The sequence below is a fragment of the Nomascus leucogenys genome, chromosome 3 (genome assembly GCF_006542625.1).
Source record: "Nomascus leucogenys isolate Asia chromosome 3, Asia_NLE_v1, whole genome shotgun sequence".
In the NCBI taxonomy this organism is placed as follows: domain Eukaryota; kingdom Metazoa; phylum Chordata; class Mammalia; order Primates; family Hylobatidae; genus Nomascus; species Nomascus leucogenys.
In genome coordinates, this window is record NC_044383.1 from 20,528,594 (window position 1) to 20,551,980 (window position 23,387).

Here is a 23,387-nt window from a genome sequence, read left to right on the forward strand (position 1 = left end):
GGGCCTAGGTTGTGGCAACTGTTCTTGTGGGATTTGAGGTGGAGGATCTTTGCTCTATCCACATGGACAAATCCCCACTCTTACACGGGGGTAATGCTCCCTGGCCGCCCACAGAGCCTATGCCACAAATACAGGGGCTGTGTCCACTCTGAACCACTGCCGGGATTCACATCTTCTCTCCTCACTCAAAGAGAGAAAACAATGAAGAGATTTTAAAGATAATGTCCTCTCTCTGTAGCTAAAAAATAAATGTGGGAAATTCCCATCAACCATTGCCAAAAGCAGAGAAATAAATCTCAAAGCCTGGACCACGCTGGGAAATTCAAGGAGGCGGGAAAAGTGAAACAGACTTCTTCACTTTACTCTCTAGGTGTCTAGAACTGTCACACTTTAAAAAAAAAATCTCTATGTCTGTTAAGAATTTTTTTTAACAGGGCATTCACTTTTGGAGAAACCTGCACTAGAACCCCCAACCAGCAACTTCTTTACACATATGCACTGTCCCTGACCATGACCCAGTTTATAGTCAGCAAAACAGAACCAGCCACAGCAAGTTACTTTCACCTCCTGTAGGAGAGAAGACACCACAAGGCTTGGAAAGGGAGCAGAGAACTGGATTCAAGCCTTGCTCTGGCCACTGACTCAGCGTGTGACATTGGGCAATTCACTTAAGGCATCTCTGGGCCTCAGTTTCCTTTCCTGAGGGCAAGTTGGCCCTAAATGATCTAAGGTCACTTCCAGCCCTGAAATCTTGACCTTATAGGAGCAGACGTAATTATGAGCATCCATTTTATTGTGGAGTTGGAGTAAAGGGGAAGCTTCTAGCAAATGTCAATCTTCTTTCTAAAGACACCTACATGCCTCATTTATACCAGAGAAAAGAAGACATTGTCACAAATGATGACTCAAAATATGGTTTTACAAAAATAAGTTATTTTGTGATATAAACACACACATATGACAGAGGTATAACTCATTAAATAACACATGCTCAATTACAGCAAGCTCCAAAATAAGGAGGCAGTTAGCCCAAAATGGCAGAATGCATCTTAAGATTTTTCTACTTAAGAAACTTATTTTGCAATTTTTAGAAATTACAATATAGAGGTAAAATGTATTTATGATTAACATTTTGTGATACTTAAATGAAAAATACATGATTGATTCATGCTTTGCATAATTCTACCTGTCATGGATGGATTCATTATAAAAATATGCCTTCCATTAATTATTTCAGAAGCATGAAGTCCAGCTCATGACATAAATGTATAGAAGGGAATCTTCAAATAAGGCTGAGCTATCTTCTCAAGAGGTTAATTTATAAATTCCACTCTTAGAGCCTACAAAACCCTAAGAAAACACATTAAAAATATATGTAGACACACACTTGTAGTCTCTTAGTACTAAAAACAAATGCTTTCTTTATCGAACCTACATACTTTCAAAGCCATGGATGTATAAATTAAATTCCATTTTAGCCTTTCAAAGTTCATTTCTACTCTAGGTTTACAAATCAGCCAGCCCAGATGAAATTTTTCTAACGTTAGTGTAGAATGTTACCAACAAATATTAAGATAAATTGGGGGAGAGGATAATAGGCAAGTTTCAAATCCAGGACCCCCTTTTGAGTTTTCTAATTCCCTCTTCTTCACCTCACCTGCCCTGAATGTATTTTTATAACTGCCTTGATACCACTTCTAGTCTCCTCCATACCATGGTGATCCTGTCCTATAAACTAGAGCCCACAAGGCCAGATTCTAACCAAATACATGGAAAAGAGTGGAGGAAAGGTTTGTAAAATTTCCGGTTAGGTTACAATCATTAAGGTCCAATAGCAGAAAATGAATACCTTATAGATATAAACTATACCCAAGAATATTTCCAAAGAAAATGTGTTTAAAGGAAGAAAAAAAATGACAAATAAGGCCTGTTATCATCAAAAAAGCATTTTCTTTTTCACCCCCTCAATAAAGGAAGCCATCATCTCTGGGAGGTTACTTACGACAATGTGTGCCGGCGATGGGGACCGGGCATCCTTGAGGGCTTGTCTACTCTGGAGGCTCCCTGCCTGGACATCAAGCAGTGGCCATTTCATCTGGAGATACTGGCGAGAGGAAACAAAAGTGAAATGAAAAACAATGAATTCAGAAAGTAAATGCAGAACAACTAGCCCAAGAAATAACTGTGACGTGGGTCAGAAACTGAAAAACATACAAGCATGCAAATAATCATTAAAAAAAAAAAAGCATGCAATACCAATAGATTCTTCCTTAGAGCTCAAGTTCAATAAGTACACATATAGAAGATGAATGTTACTAGCAATTGTATTTTTTGTCTTTGCATTCAAACTACAGGGTAGCTTCAGAAAAAATGATTTCATTACTACTACCTTAACTTGGTGGGGGGTGGAGGGGAGTGGGAGAGGTGGGGAGGGACAGGAAAGAATATAGAGCTATTCTGAAGGAAGAAAGTAAAACACAAATCTCAAGCCAGAAGTGTACTAGGAAACCATCAATTCCAAATCTGCTCCTTCTCAACCTCCGTTTTTCAAATGTCATCATCCTTCACTTTAAAGGAAGTCAAGTACATATGAGCAGCTGTCCTTTAGGTAGCAAAAGCTATTTCAGTAAGGTGAGCATGCAGCTCCTCATATGACCCAAGTTTACTCAACAAAACTTACTTCTTGGTAAAAGATGCACAGTGCCAGACACAACATATACACTCATCTCAAAAGACCAGAGGAATGCTTTAGTATGCACAGGTTTACCACAGAGATACAAATAAAGGTGTAAGTCAATTCTGTCTGTCCCCACCTTCCTCCAAGCTAGGAAATGAATATACGGCCCAAGGGAGCTACTTCTGTCAAAAGTGATCCATTAGCTTTCAGTGAGATTTGAACGATGAGTTGACCCACTTCCTCATTTTGCAGACAAGGTAAAATGAGGTGAGGTGGCTTGCCCAGTCACAGAGGTACTCAGCCCATGTATAAGAAACTCTTAGGCATTTAACTTCTGTTGGTAACATTATGACAGTTTCCCTCAGGAAACCAAACAGAACTTAGACACAATGCTTAGAAGCACATGGAGATGAGCCTTTATGTTTCCCAAGGCCAACTCACTAATCCATCAGTTAATGAATGCTTGGAGGGGATATAAGATATAAGGAGACACCTTGGTCATTTCGGAGACCACCTCAAGCAAAATAAATGGCTGGTTTTAATATTAATTCTATAGAAAACTTTACTCAATGAACACTGAGTACTACTTGCTTTGTGTACAGGCTGTGACAAGCATTAGGAGATACAAAGATGTCCACTCTCAGGGAGCTTTTGCCAGCATGAGGAGCCTTACAGACACAGGTAGATCAAGACAGAATATGGTGACACTGTGACAGACACTCAGGGACTCAGGAAATACCAAGAAAAATGATAGAATTTCTGGGACAAGAGACTGGGGAAGGCTGCACAGAGTTAGGTCTTGATGGTCAGAACAATTTCAATAGAAAGAAAAAAGACAGGAAAGGATAATACAGAAAGAAAGGTTTGCACAAATCCCACGAGAGACAGAAGTGCCAAAGCCATCCACAAGCCAGCCGACGGAGTTCCTCGAAGATACGACTGCTCGGCAAATTCAAACCAAATTTGGTTATACCTAAAGCTGGAAGATCATTGCCCAAGAACTACCTGCCAAAGTACACAGTCGATTTTCCCATGACATCTAGGATCTATACAAGGTGGGTGCGTCTGCTACAAATTCAGAGCTTTCACCTAGAGGCCTCCCATGGTGAGCAACCTAATTATTAGTCTGGTTCTGTCTGTATCTCGCCACAAGACCCTGCATTGAATCCCCTTGCTTCGGTGATCTGTTTTTTTCATCTCTGTACCGAAGGAGTTGTCCTATCTGCGACAGGGTATTAGGTGGGGAGTCTGCCCCAAACACTGAAGGACTTCTAGGACTCCAAGCCCCCAGACAGTAAATACCAACAGGAACCCCCTCGGTCATCCTTACCATCTCATCACTTCCAAATACCTTCTCTGGGAGCAGTATCATCTCAAGTTGAGAACCACTAAAGTAAATATTTCCAGTCTCCATCTGTAACCAAGGCCAGAGGGCTCTGGGAATCTAGACTGCCCCGTCTCATCCCAACTTCTTCCCATTCTCACTTACCACATAACTATATGAGCTGCATTGGTCAAAACCACTCAATAGAGTCACTTCCTTGAGACCAACCAAAATGGACACCCACCAACACTCACCTCTCCATCTCATAAAAACCCGTGAACAAAAACGCCAAATGGAGTCGAACCTGTCTACACCCCATGCTGTCCCTCAGTGGGGAGAGCTGGATTGGTGGACAAGTTTTCATCTTTGGCCACCTGCAAAACTGATTTGATTACATCCAGATACCAGCTCTGTAGAATTAGGAAACTCGGGCTTTGTTGAAGGTGACAGACCTGCCCTGAGGACCCACCCAAGAACTGTCATACTCATAATACAATATTAACATGGAGACTTATAATTCCTACTTTACATAAAAGCTTCATTGTGTGCCACATCCAATCTCCATAGGCTACCTGCACCACATAGTTTTATGAGCCCACATTTCAGCGCTCCAAGCCTACAATACACATAATTTTCAATTATGTTAGGGCAGCCCAGGATCATTGCCTATATAACATTACTGTTGGAGGAAATGAGACTCGGCCCCACTGCCCAGAGAGAGCTAACCAAATCCAGATGGTGCAGGAAGACAGCCTGGTCCTGCTGACTTGCAGGGACTCCGCAGTGACAGCCCCAAACTCTCCTTCCCAGTGCAACTTGATGCCACAGAACCGCTGGGTACACACAAATCCAAGCCCGTTCCTTGAATCTTAACTGGCATTCAGGCTGATGAAGTGCCTTTCGGGGAAATAAGTATTATGTCAGGATTTTCTAAAGGAAGCTATTAACCTTCTCCAGAAGTGATGGGTTTCCCAGCTTCCTTCATCTTCTACAATTGGTCCTTATTAATAGGGAAAATAAATAAATAAAGGGAAGAAAAAGGAAATTAGGTACTATTACAGCCTAGAGGAAAATTTTTTTCCTTCCTGGAGACATTAAGCAGCAGGAAATTCTATTCTGTTGGGTCCTAAAGGAAGACCTAAAGGAGGGGGCATCTCAGATTTACCAAAGGGCTGGAACCCTGTGCCACGTTTTCCCAACCATCTGACTTGGTTTTATATCCTTTTGGGGGAGGGAAAAAAAAAGTTCCCACCATCCCACTACAAAAACAACAGTGGGCTCCAGCTCTCTTCCTCTCAGGCTGTTCAACGTGGAAATTATGAATTGCCTACAAAAACATTAAACTTTTCAACAAACTGCAATCAAATGGGGCTGTGGGAATTCCTACATTGAAAACTTTTGGAAGGGAGTCTGCTCAACTTTCATTTAAAAAAAAAAAAAGAAAGAAAGAAAGAAAGAAGGCCATCTTGGCTTAAGCATTTCATCCTTTGTTGAATAATAATGTTCTGATCATGGCCCATTAGGGTTTTTCCCCAAATCATATTTTATGATATGTCTCAGGGAGCTTAAGTTAAGCTTTGGACCTGTGAGCAAATCTTGAAATATATACAACGCCAATGGCCTGAAAGGAATCAAAGCAGCTGAAAAGACTGTTAAATTGCCAGCAAAAAGAAAAAGGTGAGCATCTCTAATTATTTTTCTCCTCTTCCACTTCCCCCAATGAAAACAGGGAGAAAAGGCAAATGAGGAGAGGCTCCTTTAGGAAATAGTCTTAGCAGAAATTGGCATCTACTAAAGCCAGACTGATGGAGCCTGCTCCCATAGAGGGGCCTTCATCCTTGAGAATCTTCCATCAGCAACAAGAATGTCGAGGATGGGCTGCTCCGAGAACCTGACCCCTTACAGCTGCTACTGAGGGCTCTGTATAAATTTCTTTTCTAAACAAGCAGAAAACTTAAAAGGCAGATGATGATGATGATGATGATGGTGATGATGATGATGATGGTGATGATGATGATGATATGGCGACAAAGTTGCCAGGAAACCTCACATCCTTGATAAAACACCAATGTGGTTTCCAGTATTTCCTTTCAGTGACTCTGCTCCACAGATGGACGGGCAAGTGGAATTTGTCCCTTTATTTGTTCAGGGCAGGGTTGGCAAACTTTTTCTGTAAAGCGCCAGACAGCAAATATCTTAGGCTTTGCAGCCCACACGATCTCTGTCATAACTACACGACTCAGCCATTGTAACTCGAAAGCAGCCACAGGCAGTGAGTCTATGTCTTGTATCATGGCTGTGCTCCAATAAAACCTTATTTATAGATACTGAAATGTGAATTTCATATCATTTTCCTGTGTCAGAAAATATTATTCCTCTCTTGATGTGTTTCAACCATTTAAAAATAATAAAAGTGCTGGGTGCAGCGGCTCAGGCCTGTAGTCCCAACACTTTGGAAGGCCAAGGCTGGAGAACTGCTTAAGGCCAGGAGTTCCAGACCAGCCTGGGCAACAACAGCAAGACTCTACAAAAATAACAAAAGTTAGCTGGACATGATGATACATGTTTGTGGCACATGCCTGTAGGTTCTAGCTACTCAGAAGGCTGAAGCAGGAGGATTCCTAGAGCCCAGGAGTTTGAGGTTGCAGGAGCCATGATTGCACCACTGCACTCCAGCCTGGGTGACAAAACGAGACCCTGGCTCAAAAAATATTAATAATAATGATAATAAAAAGTCATTCTTAGCTCACTGGCCAGACAAAAGCAGGTGGCAAGCCAATTTTGGTCTATGGGCCATAGTTTGTCATACCCTGGTTAAGGAATAAAATTGTAGGGGCCTGCCCATGTCAGATGGGTGAGGGTGCCTTCCCTCACTGGGCCTTCAATCCAAACAGCCAAACACAGGCATGTAGAAAAGCATGTCCGGTGGCCTAATAGCAACGTTTCGGATTAACTCAAGTTGTGAGGGAAAAGCTTGGGAAAAAATTTGAACCCTTTGGCTGACGCCCCCGTCACAAGGTCTAACCACAAGACCACAATCTCACCAAAATAACTACCCCCTCTTTTCCAGAATGGAAGTCTAAAAATCCCTGAGCAATTCTGACTGGAAAAGGTTCAGAGCAAGACCCTGTTGAAAGAAAAGAGAGAAAGAGAGAAAAGAAAGGAAGGAAAGGGATGGAAAGGGAAGGAAAGGGAAGGAGGGTAGGGGAGAGGGGAAAGAAAAAAGAAAAAAAGGAAACGAAAGGAAGGGAAGGGAAGGAAAGGGAAAGGAGGGGAGGGGAGGGGAGGGGAGGGGAGGGAGGGAAGGGAAGGGAAGGGAAGGGAAGGGAAGGGAAGGGAAGGGAAGACGAATTACAGTATTTTCGAGATACAGTCTTACTCTGTTGCCTAGGCTGGAGTGCAGTGATGCAATCTCAGCTCACTGCAACCTCCACCTCCCAGCTTCAAGTGATTCTCCTGCCTCAGCCTCCCGAGTAGCTGGGATTACAGGTGTGTATCACCACACCAGGCTAATTTTTGTATTTTTTAGTAGAGATCAAGTTTTACCATGTTGGTCAGGCTGGTCTCAAACTCCTGACCTCAGATGACCCTCCCACCTCAGCCTCCCAAAGTGCTGGGATTACAGGTGGGGGCCACCATGCCCGACCAAAAAAACTGAATTAATTGGATACTGTCCTCATGATGGCTTTCTGCTGTTAAATCTTCCTAATCCTCTGGTGCCAGAAAGTTGTACTTCTGGTTTTTGCAAAATACAAAATCAATACTCTGCTTATGCGTCCAAAGCTGACAGTATAGCCAGCCATAGCCCATCATGTCCAAAGTCACCAAGCCTCCTCCACATCAGGGTGGCTGCTCCTAACCTTTCAGTGCAGCCTCACCACGGGCCAGTCATACTGACCCCCTACAAATATGCAACACAAAAGACCGCACCACGATTATGACTCTCATGTCATTACACTTTACAAAAGGAAAGACGACCAGAAGCCACTCACCATAGAAAGGGAAATACCAGAAAAATGTGCAAATTAAGAAAATAGGAAGTACAAGCATCCAACCCAACAGCGGACACTTATTTCTTCAGGAATTCATATTGTGACACACACCTAGTAGACACACACATGTCTGTTAAAGAAGAGGCCTGATTGTCTCTTTCTAAACCTACCTCATTTCTCAGAAATGGAAGATGGAAAATTCAGCCCATCTTCTATAAACAAATAATTTTGCCTGGGCGTCATGGAATCCCAATTTACCCAGAATGGTTAAAATACAAGAAGTTGTGATTAATTTAATACTCTGCCCTACCCTCTGAATCATATAGGCACCAAAATTTTCCAAAAGTTAGCATTGATCAAATATACCTAACATTGAAACTCTGTGAAACTATTTCACAAGTCCCTTCAGAATTGTAAGGGGCATCATTACAAAGTCTGTTTAACCAACTTTTCTGCAGATACAGAAGGTATAGGAGACTAGGCTGCTTTGCTCTAGGTAAAAACATACTCCAGGAATTGCATCTTTTGAAAAAATCCAGAGAGCCTAAAACAGAGGCTTTATTTGCCTATAAAGCATGATTGTATAGAAAAAGAAGTTCAGAAATGTGTGGTTGCTGTTGTTTAACATAAATAAGTACGTACTCTAGTTACCTAGGAAAAGAAAACCAAAGATCTCAGAAGGTTGGGTAGACTCTGTGCTTGGAGAAAGAATAAAGCCATAGAAAAATTTCAAGCCAGGCATGGTGGCCCACGCCAGTAATCCCAGTACTTTGGAAGGCTGAGGCAGGAAGACTGCTTGAGCCCAGGAGTTCAAGACCAGCCTAGGTAACATAGCGAGACCCGATCTCTACCAAAAAAAAAAAAAAAAAAAAAATTAGCTGAGTGTGGTGGCGCATGCCTGTGGTCCCAGCTACTTGGGAGGCTGAGGTGGGAGGACCACTTGAGCCCAGGAGGCAGAGGTTGCAATAAGCCAAGAAGGTGCCACTGCACTCCAGCCTGAGCGACAGAGCAAGACCCAGTCTCAAAAAAAAAAAAAAAAAAAAAGGAAGAAGAGAAAAGGAAATGAGAGAGAGAAGAAGAAGCAGAAGGAGGAGGAGGAAGGGAGGGAGGCAGGGAAAAGAAAAAAGAAAGAAAAGAAAGATAAAAAAGAAAAGAAAGATTTAAGTAAGATATTAAGGTTGACTTGGGGGAATAAAAACCAACATAGTCGGAACTCATAAGTTTATCCCTTAAATCACTATCTTATTTCTCACATAAAAGGAATATAGGGGAAAAAAGGTAGGATATCAAGGCATCTGTGTGAACAATTTAACAGCCTTATCTTCTATCTCTATCAGTTGGTTGTTATAAGATTTTCAATGAAATCCTTACAGTTAACCTTTTTCTCATACATATTTTTAATCATAACAATGTAAAGAGCACTCACTTCACTTCATATTTAGAGGGTATTTTAGAGTTCAGAACGACATCCACAGTAACCCTACAAAATAAATGGGCAGAAAGGTGGAACTAACCTGTTAGCAAGGAGGAAACTAAGGCCAACAGAGCAAGACCCAGATTGCCTGAAGTGACAGGGGCGAGTGGCAGTCAAGCGCCTAGGGCTCCAGCACACCGGATGTGTTTTCGTTCACCCTGACTTACCTTACAAATCCCTTCTACCTTTCCCAGTTTTCTTACCAACTGTTAGGCATCCTTGCCTGAACTCAACCAGGATGCGTGTCTCAAAGTACATGGTGAAGGGAACATCTCAGTGTTCCCAAGTATAAGCAAGACTTTCCAGCATCTAGCATCTCTCCCTCCCAAGTCCATGGACAAACACTGAATTGTTTTCCAAGGAAATTTTTCTACCAGATTTAAGGAGGCCCCTGGTGTGATGAAGACAATGAAGCAAAACAAATAACTAACAAACAAAAAAATCCAATTAACAAAACTTGAGATTCACTGTTTTCTTTAACCCGCCAATCCTTCAACAGCCCTGTCCCTAAACTATTTCTGCATTTGCCAGGTTAGTGGTTCTGCAGGGAGACTACGGTACAGCAGCTCACACATGCACAATCGGTATGGAATTTCACCAGACCCTCCTCTCACAACCAATGAATGGGCCCCTTAGGCTGAGGCCCAGGCCTTCCTTCCACCCTCCCCCAAAAGTCACTCTTCAAATTACGAGTGCGTACTCCCAGGAAAAGCATGGTAGAAAGGGAAGAGTCTGGAAATCTATTTTCCAGGCCTAGCTCTTCCATTGACTTGGCATGTCACTTCATTTCTTCATTGGACAACCTCTTCTCCACTCTTTGCCTAAGTCTGTAGCAAGAAATGAGGAACATGATCTAAAAATCTCTTTCTACTCCAATGCATGGATTCCTGCAGCATTTACTATTAAACTTATGCTCTGTGTCAGCTATGGACTAGATATTCTGAGGCCCAGAGAAGTCATCTAAAGACACAGTCAATGGGACAATAAGCTCATCAATGGTGCAGGAATTAACACAAAGAAGGTAAGTAGGGCCAGACACAATGGCTCATGCCTGTAATCCCAGCACTTTAGGAGGCAGAGGTGGGCGGATCACTTGAGGTCAGTAGTTCAAGACCAGCCTGGCCAACATGGTGAGACCTCACCTCTCCAAAAAATATAAAAATTAGCTGGATGTGGTGGCAGGCGCCTGTTATGCCAGCTACTTGGGAGGCTAAAGCAGGAGAACTGCCTGAACCCAGGAAGCAGAGGTTGCAGTGAGCCAAGGTTGTGCAACTGCACTCCAGCTTGGGCAACACAGCCAGACTCCATCTCAAAAGGAAAAAAAAAAATGGTTGCACAGTATCCAAACCTTGCTGGCTTGTTTAGGGGGACTTTTTTCCTGATGCACTCCAAATCTGTTAAATGAAACTTGGTAGTGGCCCAGGATCTGTACGTAGTTTTTTCCAACTTGCCAAGCAATTCTAATGATCAGTCATTAGCATCGACTATCGGTGCTAGGGCAGTGTCAATAATCAGCATGTAGTCCATTTGAAGATTCCATTTTACTTCCTCAAAGGCTCTTTTAGACCTCCAAACTGATTGTCACTACATCTTTTTTAGGTGGTCAAAGCCAATAATCTCCAAATCCATCTTAAAACAGAAGAAAGTGAGGCAGAGAAAATTAAGTGACTTAGTTATACACAGTTATGAGGGACTGAAACCAGAATGCAGGACTTTGGTACTTCCAGGCCAGAACTCTTTTGCCTACACCCTACTGAGCTTACGGGTGGAATGGTCAATGGGTGCCCAGGCAGGAGAGAAATCTCCAGGGGAGGGCAAAGACCCTGCAATGGTACAGTCCCAAGACAGGGGGCTGGTGGGACAGACTCTGGCCTCTGAGACAGTCTTGTTCCATTGTGACCAAAAGAGGCCCAGACCTAGCCATCTCAAAGTCTTCAGGCAACCCCAAGATTGAGTCCCACCCAAAGGGCTGTGGATTCCAAACAAATGTCAACTCCACCACCAGGACACAAGTACCTAAGCCAGGAGGTTAAAGGACATGAAGACATTGGAAGAATTCAAAAGGAGCAGCCCTTGCCCTCCCATGTCTCTCAAAGTCTTCAGCAGACAGAGCAAGACAGGCTAATGCCCCTTGGCCACTAAGCTGATGACTAACAAATAATGGATGCTTGCAAGCTGCTGGAGGAACCTCCCATTAAGAGGCAGGCCAGAGGCCATCTACCTTCAGGCAGAAAAGTATTTATAATCTTTCACTTTAATATCAACCTTGTGGTCACTATATTTTCTAATCACTGCTTCTTATAAAAAGGCCAAGTACAATGCACTTAATTGGAATGTTTTAGTTACTACCCATGTGTCTACAGCATGCTGACGTAGGCAGAGGCAACGGGAGACCAGGAAAATAGCTGGAAGACATGGAGCAGCCCAGGAATGAATGTGGCTGTCACTGGGAGCTGAATATGGTATGTTCTGGGATAAGAATGCACCAAGTCTCAACCGGTGGCTGGATAACTAAAATGTGGTACAGCCATAAAATGGAATACTATTCGGTAATAAAAACAAATGGAGTACTGACACATGCCACAACATAGGAGCCCTTGAAAATATGCTAACTTAAAGGCAGATCAAGAAAGTTTCATGGTGTGTGATTCTTTTTATATGAAATAACCAAAATAGGCAAATCCATAGAGACAGGAAGTAAATTAGTGATTGCCAGGAGCTATGGGGAAGGTGGGTAGAGACTGGCTGCTAGGGTTACAGTGTTTCTTTTGGGGATGATAAAAATATTAAGATACTGGCATGTTTGTACAATCTTGTAAATATACTAAATATACTAAAAAACCACTGAACTGTACACTTTAAATGGGTACATTTTATGACATGTGAATTATATGTGAATTTAAGATGAATTGAAAACAAAAAAGAGTCGGGCACCATCTTTGATGGTGACCACATTCATTTAAGAGATAAAAGGGGATGGGGAGGCTTGGCGCGGTGGCTCACGCCTGTAATCCCGCACTTTGGGAAGCCGAGGCGGGTGGATCACCTGAGGTCAGGACTTTGTGTGACCAGCCTGACCAAAGTGATGAAACTCCATCTCTATTAAAAATACAAAAATTAGCTGGGCGTGGTGGCGCATGCCTGTAATCCCAGCTACTTGCAAGGCTGAGACAGGAGAACCGCTTGAACCCGGGAGGTGGAGGTTGCAGTGAGCCAAGATCACGCCATTGCACTCAAGCCTGGGCCACGAAAGCGAAATTCCATCTCAAAAAAAAAAAAAAAGAGGGATGGAGAGAAGACAGAGTCACATACACACACACTCCACCATAGAAGAATGAACAGAAAACCTGTGAACCCGTTCTATACAAAATCATACCCTCCAAAGCTTCTTGGGAAACAAGCAATTTTTCCAAATGTGATTTTGGTTGGTGCTGGATCTCGGGGAAGGATGCTTACAAAGGCATGGGAACTCCAAGACCTTGTGAAAGATAAGAGAGGACAGTATACCTTGGGTTAATGGTGCTGATGAAGAAACATGGGAGAGAGGACTGTTTCAAGGCATGTGGCTAAAAAACAACAGAAGAGCAGTTGAGTCAACAAAACCACATGCAATTCAGAAACCTGAATCTTAGAGCCCATTCTCTACTACCCTGTGACCTCAGTTTCTCCACCTAAAAAAAAAAATCACTTACCTAGAGCCCCTTGACTAACTCCCAAGGTATTCAAGGTTGAATCATTTATTCAACCTTGAAGGATAAGCCATGTGAATGAAGACAAAGAATTATATCAGGTCCAAGGCAGCTAAGATTTGCTATTTCTTCTTCCAACTACACAGGGGATTTCACAGCCAGAAATTTTAGGTCTACTATGGAAATTGTTAGAGACGAAGCCAACAAATGACCTTTGAGAGGTACAAAGCCAGCAAGTAACAGGGTCCTGGTGACCTGGAAGGGTTATTTTAAACCCATGAATCATCAGATTGCAGCAGATATTAAAATCACAACTTCTAAAAAATTCCTTTCTTTCTCCATGGCTGGGAGCTCTCAAGGCTCGGTTTTTCTAATTAGGTTCTCCTCCCCATTCTGTATTTCTTTCCCCCATTCCACAACAACAAAAGACAATGAAAGACTTGGCGGTCAAAGAGCAATGAGTTAACTTGCTTTAGTGAGTCTACATAGACAGCAAATGCGAGACAGACTGGGCTCCGTGTCCTCCAACTTCAACTGAAACCGCACCCCGCGCTCCGTTTTCCTTTTATTTTTTTTCCCCTTGTCACACTGGAAAGAGGTCAGTGGCTCTGGCAGGGTCTCCTTGTCCAAATTTTTATTGTCAAATTCTAGCTGTGACAAGCATGTGGAGATGCTTCGTAACGCTACACCCAGGAAGCCCAAAGGTCAGCAGTGCCTCTGGTTAATTTTGCTTGGGGAGGAACAAACCCCAAAGCCAGGGTGAAGATTTACGGGAGGCTGACCTTCTGGAGGCCCCACGACCCCCCTGCATGCAAGTCTTGCTGCCTCAGCCAGAAGCAGCCTGCCACTCAAGTATCATCTTGCTGTAACAAATTACTCCTAACCCAGGATTATGGCTCTTTCCAAATCCCTCCTAGAGAGCAAGGAAATAAACATTCTCTCCCAGGACCCTGCCCCAGTTGTTCCCCCTGTTGGTAATCCTTGTCTCTATTTGCTTCTCCTACAAGCCTTCATCTGGGAGGTCTGCTAGACCATCCCGGCCCACTTTCCTTTCAGACATAAGCTGAATGTCTCAATTGTCCATTAGGCACAGTAAAAGATGAAGGCAGGCTTTCTGTCCCGAGAAGCCTCACACAATAGTTCCCTTTGCCCACACACTTCTCGTCTGACTGCAGACCCGACGGGTCTAATCCTAGTCACTCAAGGAAGTCCACACCCCAAATTCCTTCCTCACGTTCCATGGGACGGGTGGCAAGAACAGACCATCCCAGAGAAAGCAGGGCTGCAGGGCTACCCCCTGGGGATGGCATGATATGTGGGGGTGGGTTGAATAGGGTGAGTGGGGGAGAGAAGAGGAGAGGGAGGAAGGAGGGTCAAAAAGAAGAGGCAAGATAGCAGGGTTGCAGGCTGTAGAAACTGCCTCTCTTACCCCTGCCTGCGGTTTCCTTTAATAAACTACCAGGAGATATTTCGAGCACAATAACCTCATTTGGGGAAGGAAATACAGTTTTGTCCACTTCCAAAGTCTCCTGTGAAACACTGGGATATTCCAAGCACTTCGGACACAGAGGGCTGTTTTGTTTTTTTAATTGTATACATAGACTGACTAGAATATGCCAAGAAGCAGAGAAGAGAACAATGGATATTATCATCAAAGTGGGTGATTTGAGGAGATAAGGATCTTAAGGCTGTTTTAAGTAAGACTTTCTCCCTGGAGAGAGAGAATGGTTGACAGGCATCCTCTCTGACACATGACAGACAAGGAGAGAAACTCTGAAAGAACCAGAAGACACTGATGAAACATAAACACCCCTATCAAAACCCAGACACCAAATCAAATTCCTGCTTCAAAAACCAAAAAGAAATAAGCAGTTGAGGAACTAGGAATGCAACTTTCTGCAAGAACCAAAAAGTGCTGAAGAAATATAAACGACCCCATCAAAATCCAGAAGCCAAATCAAATTCCACTTCCAAAAAGAAAAAGAAAAACCAGTTGAATTAGTCAGCACCACTAACTCATTCCAAAGCAAGGACCACCTTTATTTTCTCATTTTTAAGGCCAGAGCTGACCACTCTCCCTTCTCTGGACCCAGCCACTATGCCTCTCTAACCCAACTCGTTCTCTGCTTTTGTGGTTTTAGTCTTTAGAAGAACTTGGCTTGGGAAGGAGCAATGATGATCTGAAGCTAACCACTTAGCTCATTAGTAAGTCATCTGGACAGGCAAAATCAATTCCAACAGCATCGAGTTTGGGTATTCCCTCCCAAAAAGGTTTGCACTATTAATAGCAAGAAAGTTTCCCAGGCTTTCATTTATTTGTAATCCCAACCAGCCCTGACCACAGAACCTGGCCATCTCCACTTCTAGAGCTCCCAGGGATTTAGGAGATGGGATTTCAGTTCTCAAGTTTTCAACAGCCGTGGAAAGATGTGGAAAGAAGGCTGAACTTAATGGAGGTGGAATGACACAGGCCAAAGAGGGCTTGATCCCAAGAAATGGCTTGGTAGCAGATGGTAAGAACTAAGGAACATCTCTTTACCTATCTGACCCAGCTCCTGGGCCCTCTCTTACAGCCAGACGTAACTCCCTGATTCACCATTGTGGAGTTGGCTGACAGAAGGTTCTAGAAAAAGCAGCATGGTTAAAAACTAAACTTAGGCTGGGCACAGTGGCTCATGCCTAGAATCCCAGCATTTTGGGAGGCCGAGGCAGGCAGATCACGAGATCAGGAGTTCAAGAGTAGACTGACCAACTTGTTGAAACTGTCTCTACTAAAAATATTAAAAAAAAAAAAAAAAAAAAAATAGCCAGGCATGGTGGTGGTTATCTGTAATCCCAGCTACTCAGGAGGCTGAGGCAGGAGAATCACTTGAACCTGGGAGGCAGAGGTTGCAGTGAGCCGAGATTGCGCCACTTGCACTCCAACCTGGGTGACAGAGGGTAGGCCAGGCGCGGTGGCTCACGCCTGTAATCCCAGCACTTCTGGAGGCCGAGGCGGTTAGATCACCTGAGGTCAGGAGTTCAAGACCAGCCAGGCCAACGTGGCCAAACACCATCTCTACTAAAAATATAAAAATTAGCCAGGCGTGGTGGCACGTGTATGTAGTCCCAGCTACTTGAGAAGCTGAGGCAGGAGAATCGCTTGAACCCGGGAGGCGGAGGTTGCAGTGAGCCGAGATAGCACCACTGTACTCCACCCTGGGTAACAGAGCAAGACTCTATCCAAAAACAAAATTAACTTAAAACCTCACTAATTCTGACCCAGAATGCCTGGGTTCAAATTCAGAATCTGTGGCTTGGTACTTCTGGGGCCTTGAAAAAATGGCTTTACCTCTCTACACCTCCAGATCCTTGCCTGGAAAATATGGATAATAACATCAGGATAATAACAGTAAAGGCTGTGCAACTCTAACCCAAAAATCCAAAATGCTTCAGGCCAGGAGCGGTGGCTCACACCTGTAATCCCAGCACTTTGCGAGGCCAAGGTGGGCAGACTGCTTGAGTCCAGGAATTCAAGACCAACCTGGGCAACATAGCGAAACCCTGTCTCTACAAAAAACATAAAAAATTAGCCAAGGCTGGGCACGGTGGCTCACGCCTATAATCTCATCACTTTGGGAGGCCAAGGTAGGCGGATCACTTCAGATCAGGAGTTCAAGACCAGCCTGGCCAACACAGTGAAACTCCGACCCTACTAAAACTACAAAAATTAGCCAGGAGTGGTGGCACACGCCTGTAATCCCAGCTACTCGGGAGGCTGAGGCAGGAGAATCGCTTGAACCCGAGAGGCGGAGGTTGCAGTGAGCCAAGAATGCGCCACTTGCACTCCAGCCTGGGCACCAGGGCGAGACTTGAGACTCCAGACTCCATCTCAAAAAAAAAAAAAAAAAATCCAGTCACATTGCATGCCTGTAGTCCCAGCTACTCAGGTGGCTGAGGTGGGAGGATCACTTGAGCCCAGGAGGTCATGGTTGCAGTGAGCTATGATCGTGCCACCGTACTCCAGCCTGGGCAACAGAGTGAGACCCTATCTCATTATTTAAAGCTTCAAAATCTGAAACTTGACACCACAAGTGGAAAATTCTACACCTGACCTCAAGTGAGGAGTCACAGTCAAAATGCAGTCAAAACTCTGTTTCATGCACAAAATTATTTAAAATATTGTATAAAATTACCTAAGGTTTATATAAGGCCATGCACAGTGGCTTACATTGTAATCCCAGCACTTTGGGAGGCCGAAGCGGGTGGATCACTTGAGGTCAGGAGTTCGAGACCAGCCTGGCTAACAAGGTAAAACCTCATCTCTACTAAAAATACAAAAATTAGCTGTGCGTGGTGGCAAGCCCCTGTAATCTCAGCTACTCAGGAGGCTGAGGCAGGAGAATCGTTTGGACCCGGGAGGTAGAGGTTGCAGTGAGCCGAGATCACACCACTGCATTCCAGCCTGAGCAACAAGCATGAAACTCTGTCTCAAAAAAAAAAAAGGTTTATATAAAACATAAATGAATTTCCCGTTTAGACTTGGGTCCCATCCCCAGGTTATCTCATTATGTATATGCAAATATTCCAAAATCTGAAAAAAATCCAAAATCCAAAACACTTCCAGCCCCAAGCATTTTGGAAAATGGTTATTTAACCTGTACTCCCTCATAGGATGTATATGAGTTGGTGAATAGCAGTGTACCCACTGCAAACTCACTCCCATGATGTATGAGATAGAAGTTTACAGGGTTTATGTCCATAAGCAAGCAAAAAAGGAAGCAAATGACTTTTTGTTTGTTTGTTTGTTTTGTTTTGTTGTGTTGTGAGAGTCTCGCTTTGTTGCCCAGGCTGGATGGAATGCAGTGGCATAATCTTGGCTCACTGCAACCTCCGCCTCCCAGGTTCAAGCCATTCTCCTGCCTCGTCCTCTCGAGTAGCTGGGACTACAGATGCATGCCACCATGCCCAGCTAATTTTTGTATTTTTGGTAGAGATGCGGTTTTACTATGTTGGCTAGGCTGGTCTTGTACTCCTGACCTCAGGTGATCCGCCCACCTTGGCCTCCCAGAGTGCTGGGATTACAGGCATGAGCCACCAAGCCCAGCCCCAAGTGAGTTTGTAAGTAAATGCAGTAAGTCAACAGAGAAACTACCCAGGTTGGACACCTGATTAACAGACCCACTGATAGTGACCTGCCATTATTGTATTCATGCAAGTCGCAGTGGCTCACGCCTGTAATCCCAGCACTTTGGGAGGCCGAGGCGGGTGGATCACAAGGTCAAGAGACCTGGCCAACATGGTGAAACCCCATCTCTACTAAAAATACAAAAAATTAGCCAGGCGTGGTGGCAGGCGCCTGTAGTCCCAGCTACTTGGGAGGCTGATTCAGGAGAATGGCATGAACCTGGGAGGTGGAGCTTGCAGTGGAGCCGAGATCATGCCAGTGCACTCCAGCCTGGGCAACACAGCGAGACTCCGTCTCAAAAAAAAATTGAATGAATAAAATAAAACAAAATAATACAAAAATTAGCTGGGCGTGGTGGCGCACACCTGCAGTCCCAGCTACTCAGGAGGCTGAGGCAGGAGAATCGCTTGAACCTGGGAGGTGAAGGTTGCAGTGAGCTGAGATCGTGCCACTGCACACCAGCTTGGGCAACAGAGCGAGACTCTGTCTCAAAAAAAAATAAAATAAAAAGAAACAATTCATTCAGGTATTTTAAATATATCCCTCTGCCTTTCTTCATGTTCCTTGAAAAGGGGCTTTGCCTTGAGAATTAAACTCCAGCCGCCTAAAGTCTCCCAAATGCCTAAATGAGAGGAAGCCAACTTAATGAGGTCTCGCTGCGGTAAAACTGGCATGTCAAACTCAGTCCCTGCTCAGGTGCAGGTGAATACACAGTCATCCCAACCAAAAGGTCTTCCCGAGTTCAGCCCAACTCACTTTGCAGACATGGGGGCACAAAGCCAATCGCAAGCACCTGAAGTAGAGAGGGAAAACGCTAATCCAGCACATGGTCTTGAATGGCACTTCACACTATGCCTTTAATGCCAATGTGCCCAGGAAACACCCCAGGAGCCCTCTTCTCGGCCCCCACAATGTCTCCTTGCTCCTTTCCCTTTGGACTACTGAACCCCCAGTCCACTAATGGGACCTACTACTGCGAAGACTCAAAGCCAGCTCAGACCGAGGTTCAAATCCAAGTTCCATCATTTTGTTCATTCAACAAAACATTTATCCAGTGCCTAATACATGCCAAGTGCTGACATCCAAAAGAGTTGGGCTAAGAGGATATAAAAGCAGACCATCTCAAAGTGGGTGAGCTTGGGCAAATGATCTCACCTCTCTCAGCACAGCTTCCCTCATCTGTAAAATGGGAATACAAACAGCCACCTCTCTGAGTTTGTGTAAGGATCAAATGCCTGGCATTGTGCCTGGTGTATGGTAAGTGCTTGGTAATTGCTAGCTACTATATTATAAGCTATTATCTTGTTATTAATATAATCAGTATCATCAGGATACAATCCCTTGAGATGTTGCAAGATTTTAGATTATCCAAAAAGTAAATCTGCAGATATGCGTATTAACCACTGCTTAAGGGGGAAATGAACACTTCAGGCTAAGTAAAGCAGAGTGACCAAAAGTCTTCCTAGTTAACCAGCCTGGCCCCTACTCCCATACCTTATTCACTCATTTCCCCAGCTTTCTGGTGAAGTGGAATTTTCCTGTTTCTCCATATGGGCTCCTCCCAGGCACACGGAAGCTCAGCTGCAGGCTGGGGGTTCTAAGTCGCTGCATCTCTCCCTTCCAACCAGTTCTCAAACTTATAGAGATTTTTTAAATGCTTGCAGGCCCTGCAGAATTCTGATTCTTACAATCACACTCTGCCCACAGCGGACACACAATCAGCCATGTGGAGGCAAAGCCGTCCCACAAAACAGGGGGTCATGATGCATTTGGGTGAAACCTGGCAGCAGCTGCCCAAGGGCTACCAAGAAACCACACGAAATCACCATCCCAAAGAGGTTTTGCAATGTGCACAAAATAAAAATGAAAAAAGAAAACAAAATCTCAAGAAAACCTGCCACTTCTCTCTAAGGCCATGTCTTGATTTTTTTTTTTTTCCTCCTCTTTCTTCAGAGACGTCAATAAGATTTAAAACCTAGCCTGTTAAAAGATTGCCTAAGGAAGGCATGGACAGTCAAGAAAGAGAAATTCAAAGAACTCCTGGTGCCCCGGGCTTACCAGCGCAAGGCAAAAGCAAGGGTCAGCCACTTGGCACCCTGTTTCGGGACCGTCGCCAGCCTCTGGTTCAGTCCAAAGACCAGTGTGGATTTCCTCCTCCTGCACTGGCCATGTTCTCTGAGAATGGGGAAAGCAAAAGTCCACGCTGTCAACAAGCCAAGGGAGATGCAAAAATGCCCAGAACACACCCATGTGGAGAGTTCAGTTTTGAGTGTGGTTTAAAGAGTGGGAAGTCAGACCAGTTCTGGTGTTTCAATCCCAGACCACCAACTACTTCCTGAGAGACCTTGGGGGGATTACTTAACCTCTCTGAACCTCAGTTTCCTCTTCTATAAAATGGAAGGTAACAGTACTTTCAGAGTTGTTCCCAAATCATAATTGTAGGCAGCAGCTTAGAGTAGTACACCCAGCAGATGGTAAGTGCTCAAGAAATGTCAGCTCTTACCACCGTTGCTATTCTTATTCCAAAGTTGGTAATTGCCTCATTTGGTGATTTGGGCAATAATGTCAGGAAGTGCTTTCTGTTGCTGTTATCCACCAATGCAGTATGCTATCAGAAACTTATTTTCTAGGAGGTGTACATAAAAAGGGAAGGTGTGTGGTGAGAAAAAGAAAACAATAATAAGTAGCAGAATCATCTAACATTTGCAGTCTTACCATACGGAATGCACTCTGATATTTTACCCATTTTCCGGAGGAGTTTTCAGGAAACTGAGCTGGAAAAGAGCTCAGGCAACCTGCCCAAGGTCACAGGATTTGGAAGTGAAGGTTACAAGGGCAGGAAACATGTTTGTCTCACTGCGCCCCTGTGCCAAGCATGAATGGTCTCTTTAAGCCTCATTTAACATTCGACAAATATTTATTGATGCCAGCACTTTGCTGGGCATTATGCTGGGTATACGAGAGACAGAAGAGAGACGATCACAGGGCTTAGGAGTCAGGTGACCTGGGTGACAAATCCCAGCTGGCACTCAACTGCTGTGTGACAATGAGCAGAGAGAGTTAGTCTCTCCGACCTTCAGTTATTGTGAAATAATTTCCCCTCACCCACCTCCCTCATACTGTAGATGCAGAGTCCATTAAACAACACCTAGCTAGCTGGCTGCTTTGGCAGGGCCTCAGAATTTATTCAACACTGGTTCCCTCTCCTCTGTCCCCCTTGCACCCCCTCTACCTCCCAAAACAAGCCCTGGTTAATGCATCTATAAAATGAAGGTAATAGTAATATCCCTTCAGAGGGCTGTGGTAAGAACTAAATGAGGTCAAGTATTTGAAAAGTACTTAGACTGTAAAGTATTATAAAAACACAAGTTATTATTATTACAGGAATGCACCCCGCCTCTGCACCCAGCTGCCTCTTTGCAACCAGGAATTGGCTCTTTGCACCATGTCAGCAAAGCACACTCCATCGGGTAAAGCCCACCTGGTCCTCCAGCCCTGGACGGAAGGGAGAGGGAGAGTAGGGGGTTAGGAGGAGGGTGTGAACAGGAGCTGAGCTCTGCAGGATGCTCATTTCCAGGCAGGAAGAAGGACCACACAGCTGGAAGAATCCAGACACACGGGGTGAGGGGAGGGGGAGGTGGCTCTGCCACTCCTGAGACGGTGCCCACGACCTTCTTCCCAGCTGCCTCCCATCAGCATGGAGGCCGCCACATCTGTCTTCCTACCCCACGTCAATCAAAGAAGCATTCCCAGGCCCCTCCAGTAGGTCAGGCACGTTCTGGACAACAAGGACCCTAAGGTGAGCTGTGAGGCAGCATGGCTGCCCTCACTGACCTCATTATCTTCAGGCCCAGAAGATTCATTAATTAAAACAACACAACACACACACTCACTTCTAAAAAGCTTACCCTCGGGCCACAGCACTTTCCAGTATTTTAAGAGGCATCCACCCACTCACCACCTATTATTCCTGCTTTTAAAGAAGGGCAAAGGTGACATTTCAGCAGGCCACCGGCTCAAAGGTTACAACAAAGAAACCAACAGGGGGGTTCTGGGTTGTCAAGCCTTTAACGTAACGTAAATCTGCCTCCATCCGTATGGCTGCACTTAAACTGTCAAACAAGGCGATGGTTTACTTTTCGTTAAGGGGCAGGTGTCAAGACTGGCTGAAGTTCACATGGAAAAAAAATGTCAGCTGTTCATGTGACCGCCTGCACACCTGAAAAATCAGTATATCCAAAACACTCGTCCATTTACCACTTTAAAACAGCAAAAGAAAAAAATCAACCACCTTTGACAATGCTTTTCTCCAAGTGGATTACAGACCCTTTTTTTTTCTCTAAACATTATTTTAAATCAAAAGTACAACTTTAAAACGTATTTTCAGTTTATTTTTCAGTAAACTATCAGATAGCTGTAACTTACAGAGGACCCAAGAGATGAAAGGGGTGACCAAGATTGGTGACATTTGAATTTGGCTGCAGAAACCCAACGGTTCAATTATGTCTGTGGAGTGAAGTCCTATAACCAAAAAGGGCAAAGACCAAAGGGTCCCCTACTTCTCGCCACTACACCCAGAAGGACTCATGGGCTCCCCCCGCCCCCTACAACCATGAGTGAGCCTTTCTAACGAGGACACATTCCTGAGACCTAGTTTGGTGTCACTGCCTTTATTACTGTGTCAATCAGGCAAGCAGGAGCGACTATTAACCCCTGACTGACCCCAGACCCCACCAGAACAGCGGCCTCAACCACGCCAGGGTTAAGAGACTCCTGCTCTGTCACCATGGTGTGTCCAACGTGTTTCTTTGACATCTCAAGCCAAGGCATACAACATTCCTGTCCGTGAGGACTTCCACAAAGGTGCTTGCTGGCAGAGAGAAGAGTGAGGATGCTCTACCATTCACTGCTTCCACCTTCTCCATCTGCCAGGACAGGTGCAATTTCTTACGCTGGGTCCCATTGGCCCGGGACCCTCCCAAGATTTGTCCCTCCCTCTTACGCCCCCTCTGGATGCTGCTTGGGTTTCCACCATCACACCCACAAGAACTTTCTTCACTTCCT

At 44.5% G+C, this 23,387-nt stretch overlaps 1 protein-coding gene across 35 annotated transcripts in view; it reads right to left on the reverse strand.

The window, feature by feature from the left end:
• TCF7L2 (transcription factor 7 like 2) overlaps nt 1-23,387 on the reverse strand; it is a 221,636-nt gene that overhangs the window by 125,360 nt on the left and 72,889 nt on the right. For all 35 annotated transcript variants that reach the window (XM_030807033.1, XM_030806982.1, XM_030806977.1 and 32 more), the window contains one exon: nt 2,003-2,104. In XM_030807033.1, the coding sequence (XP_030662893.1) occupies nt 2,003-2,104 (102 nt within the window). The remainder of the gene's footprint in view (nt 1-2,002; nt 2,105-23,387) is intronic.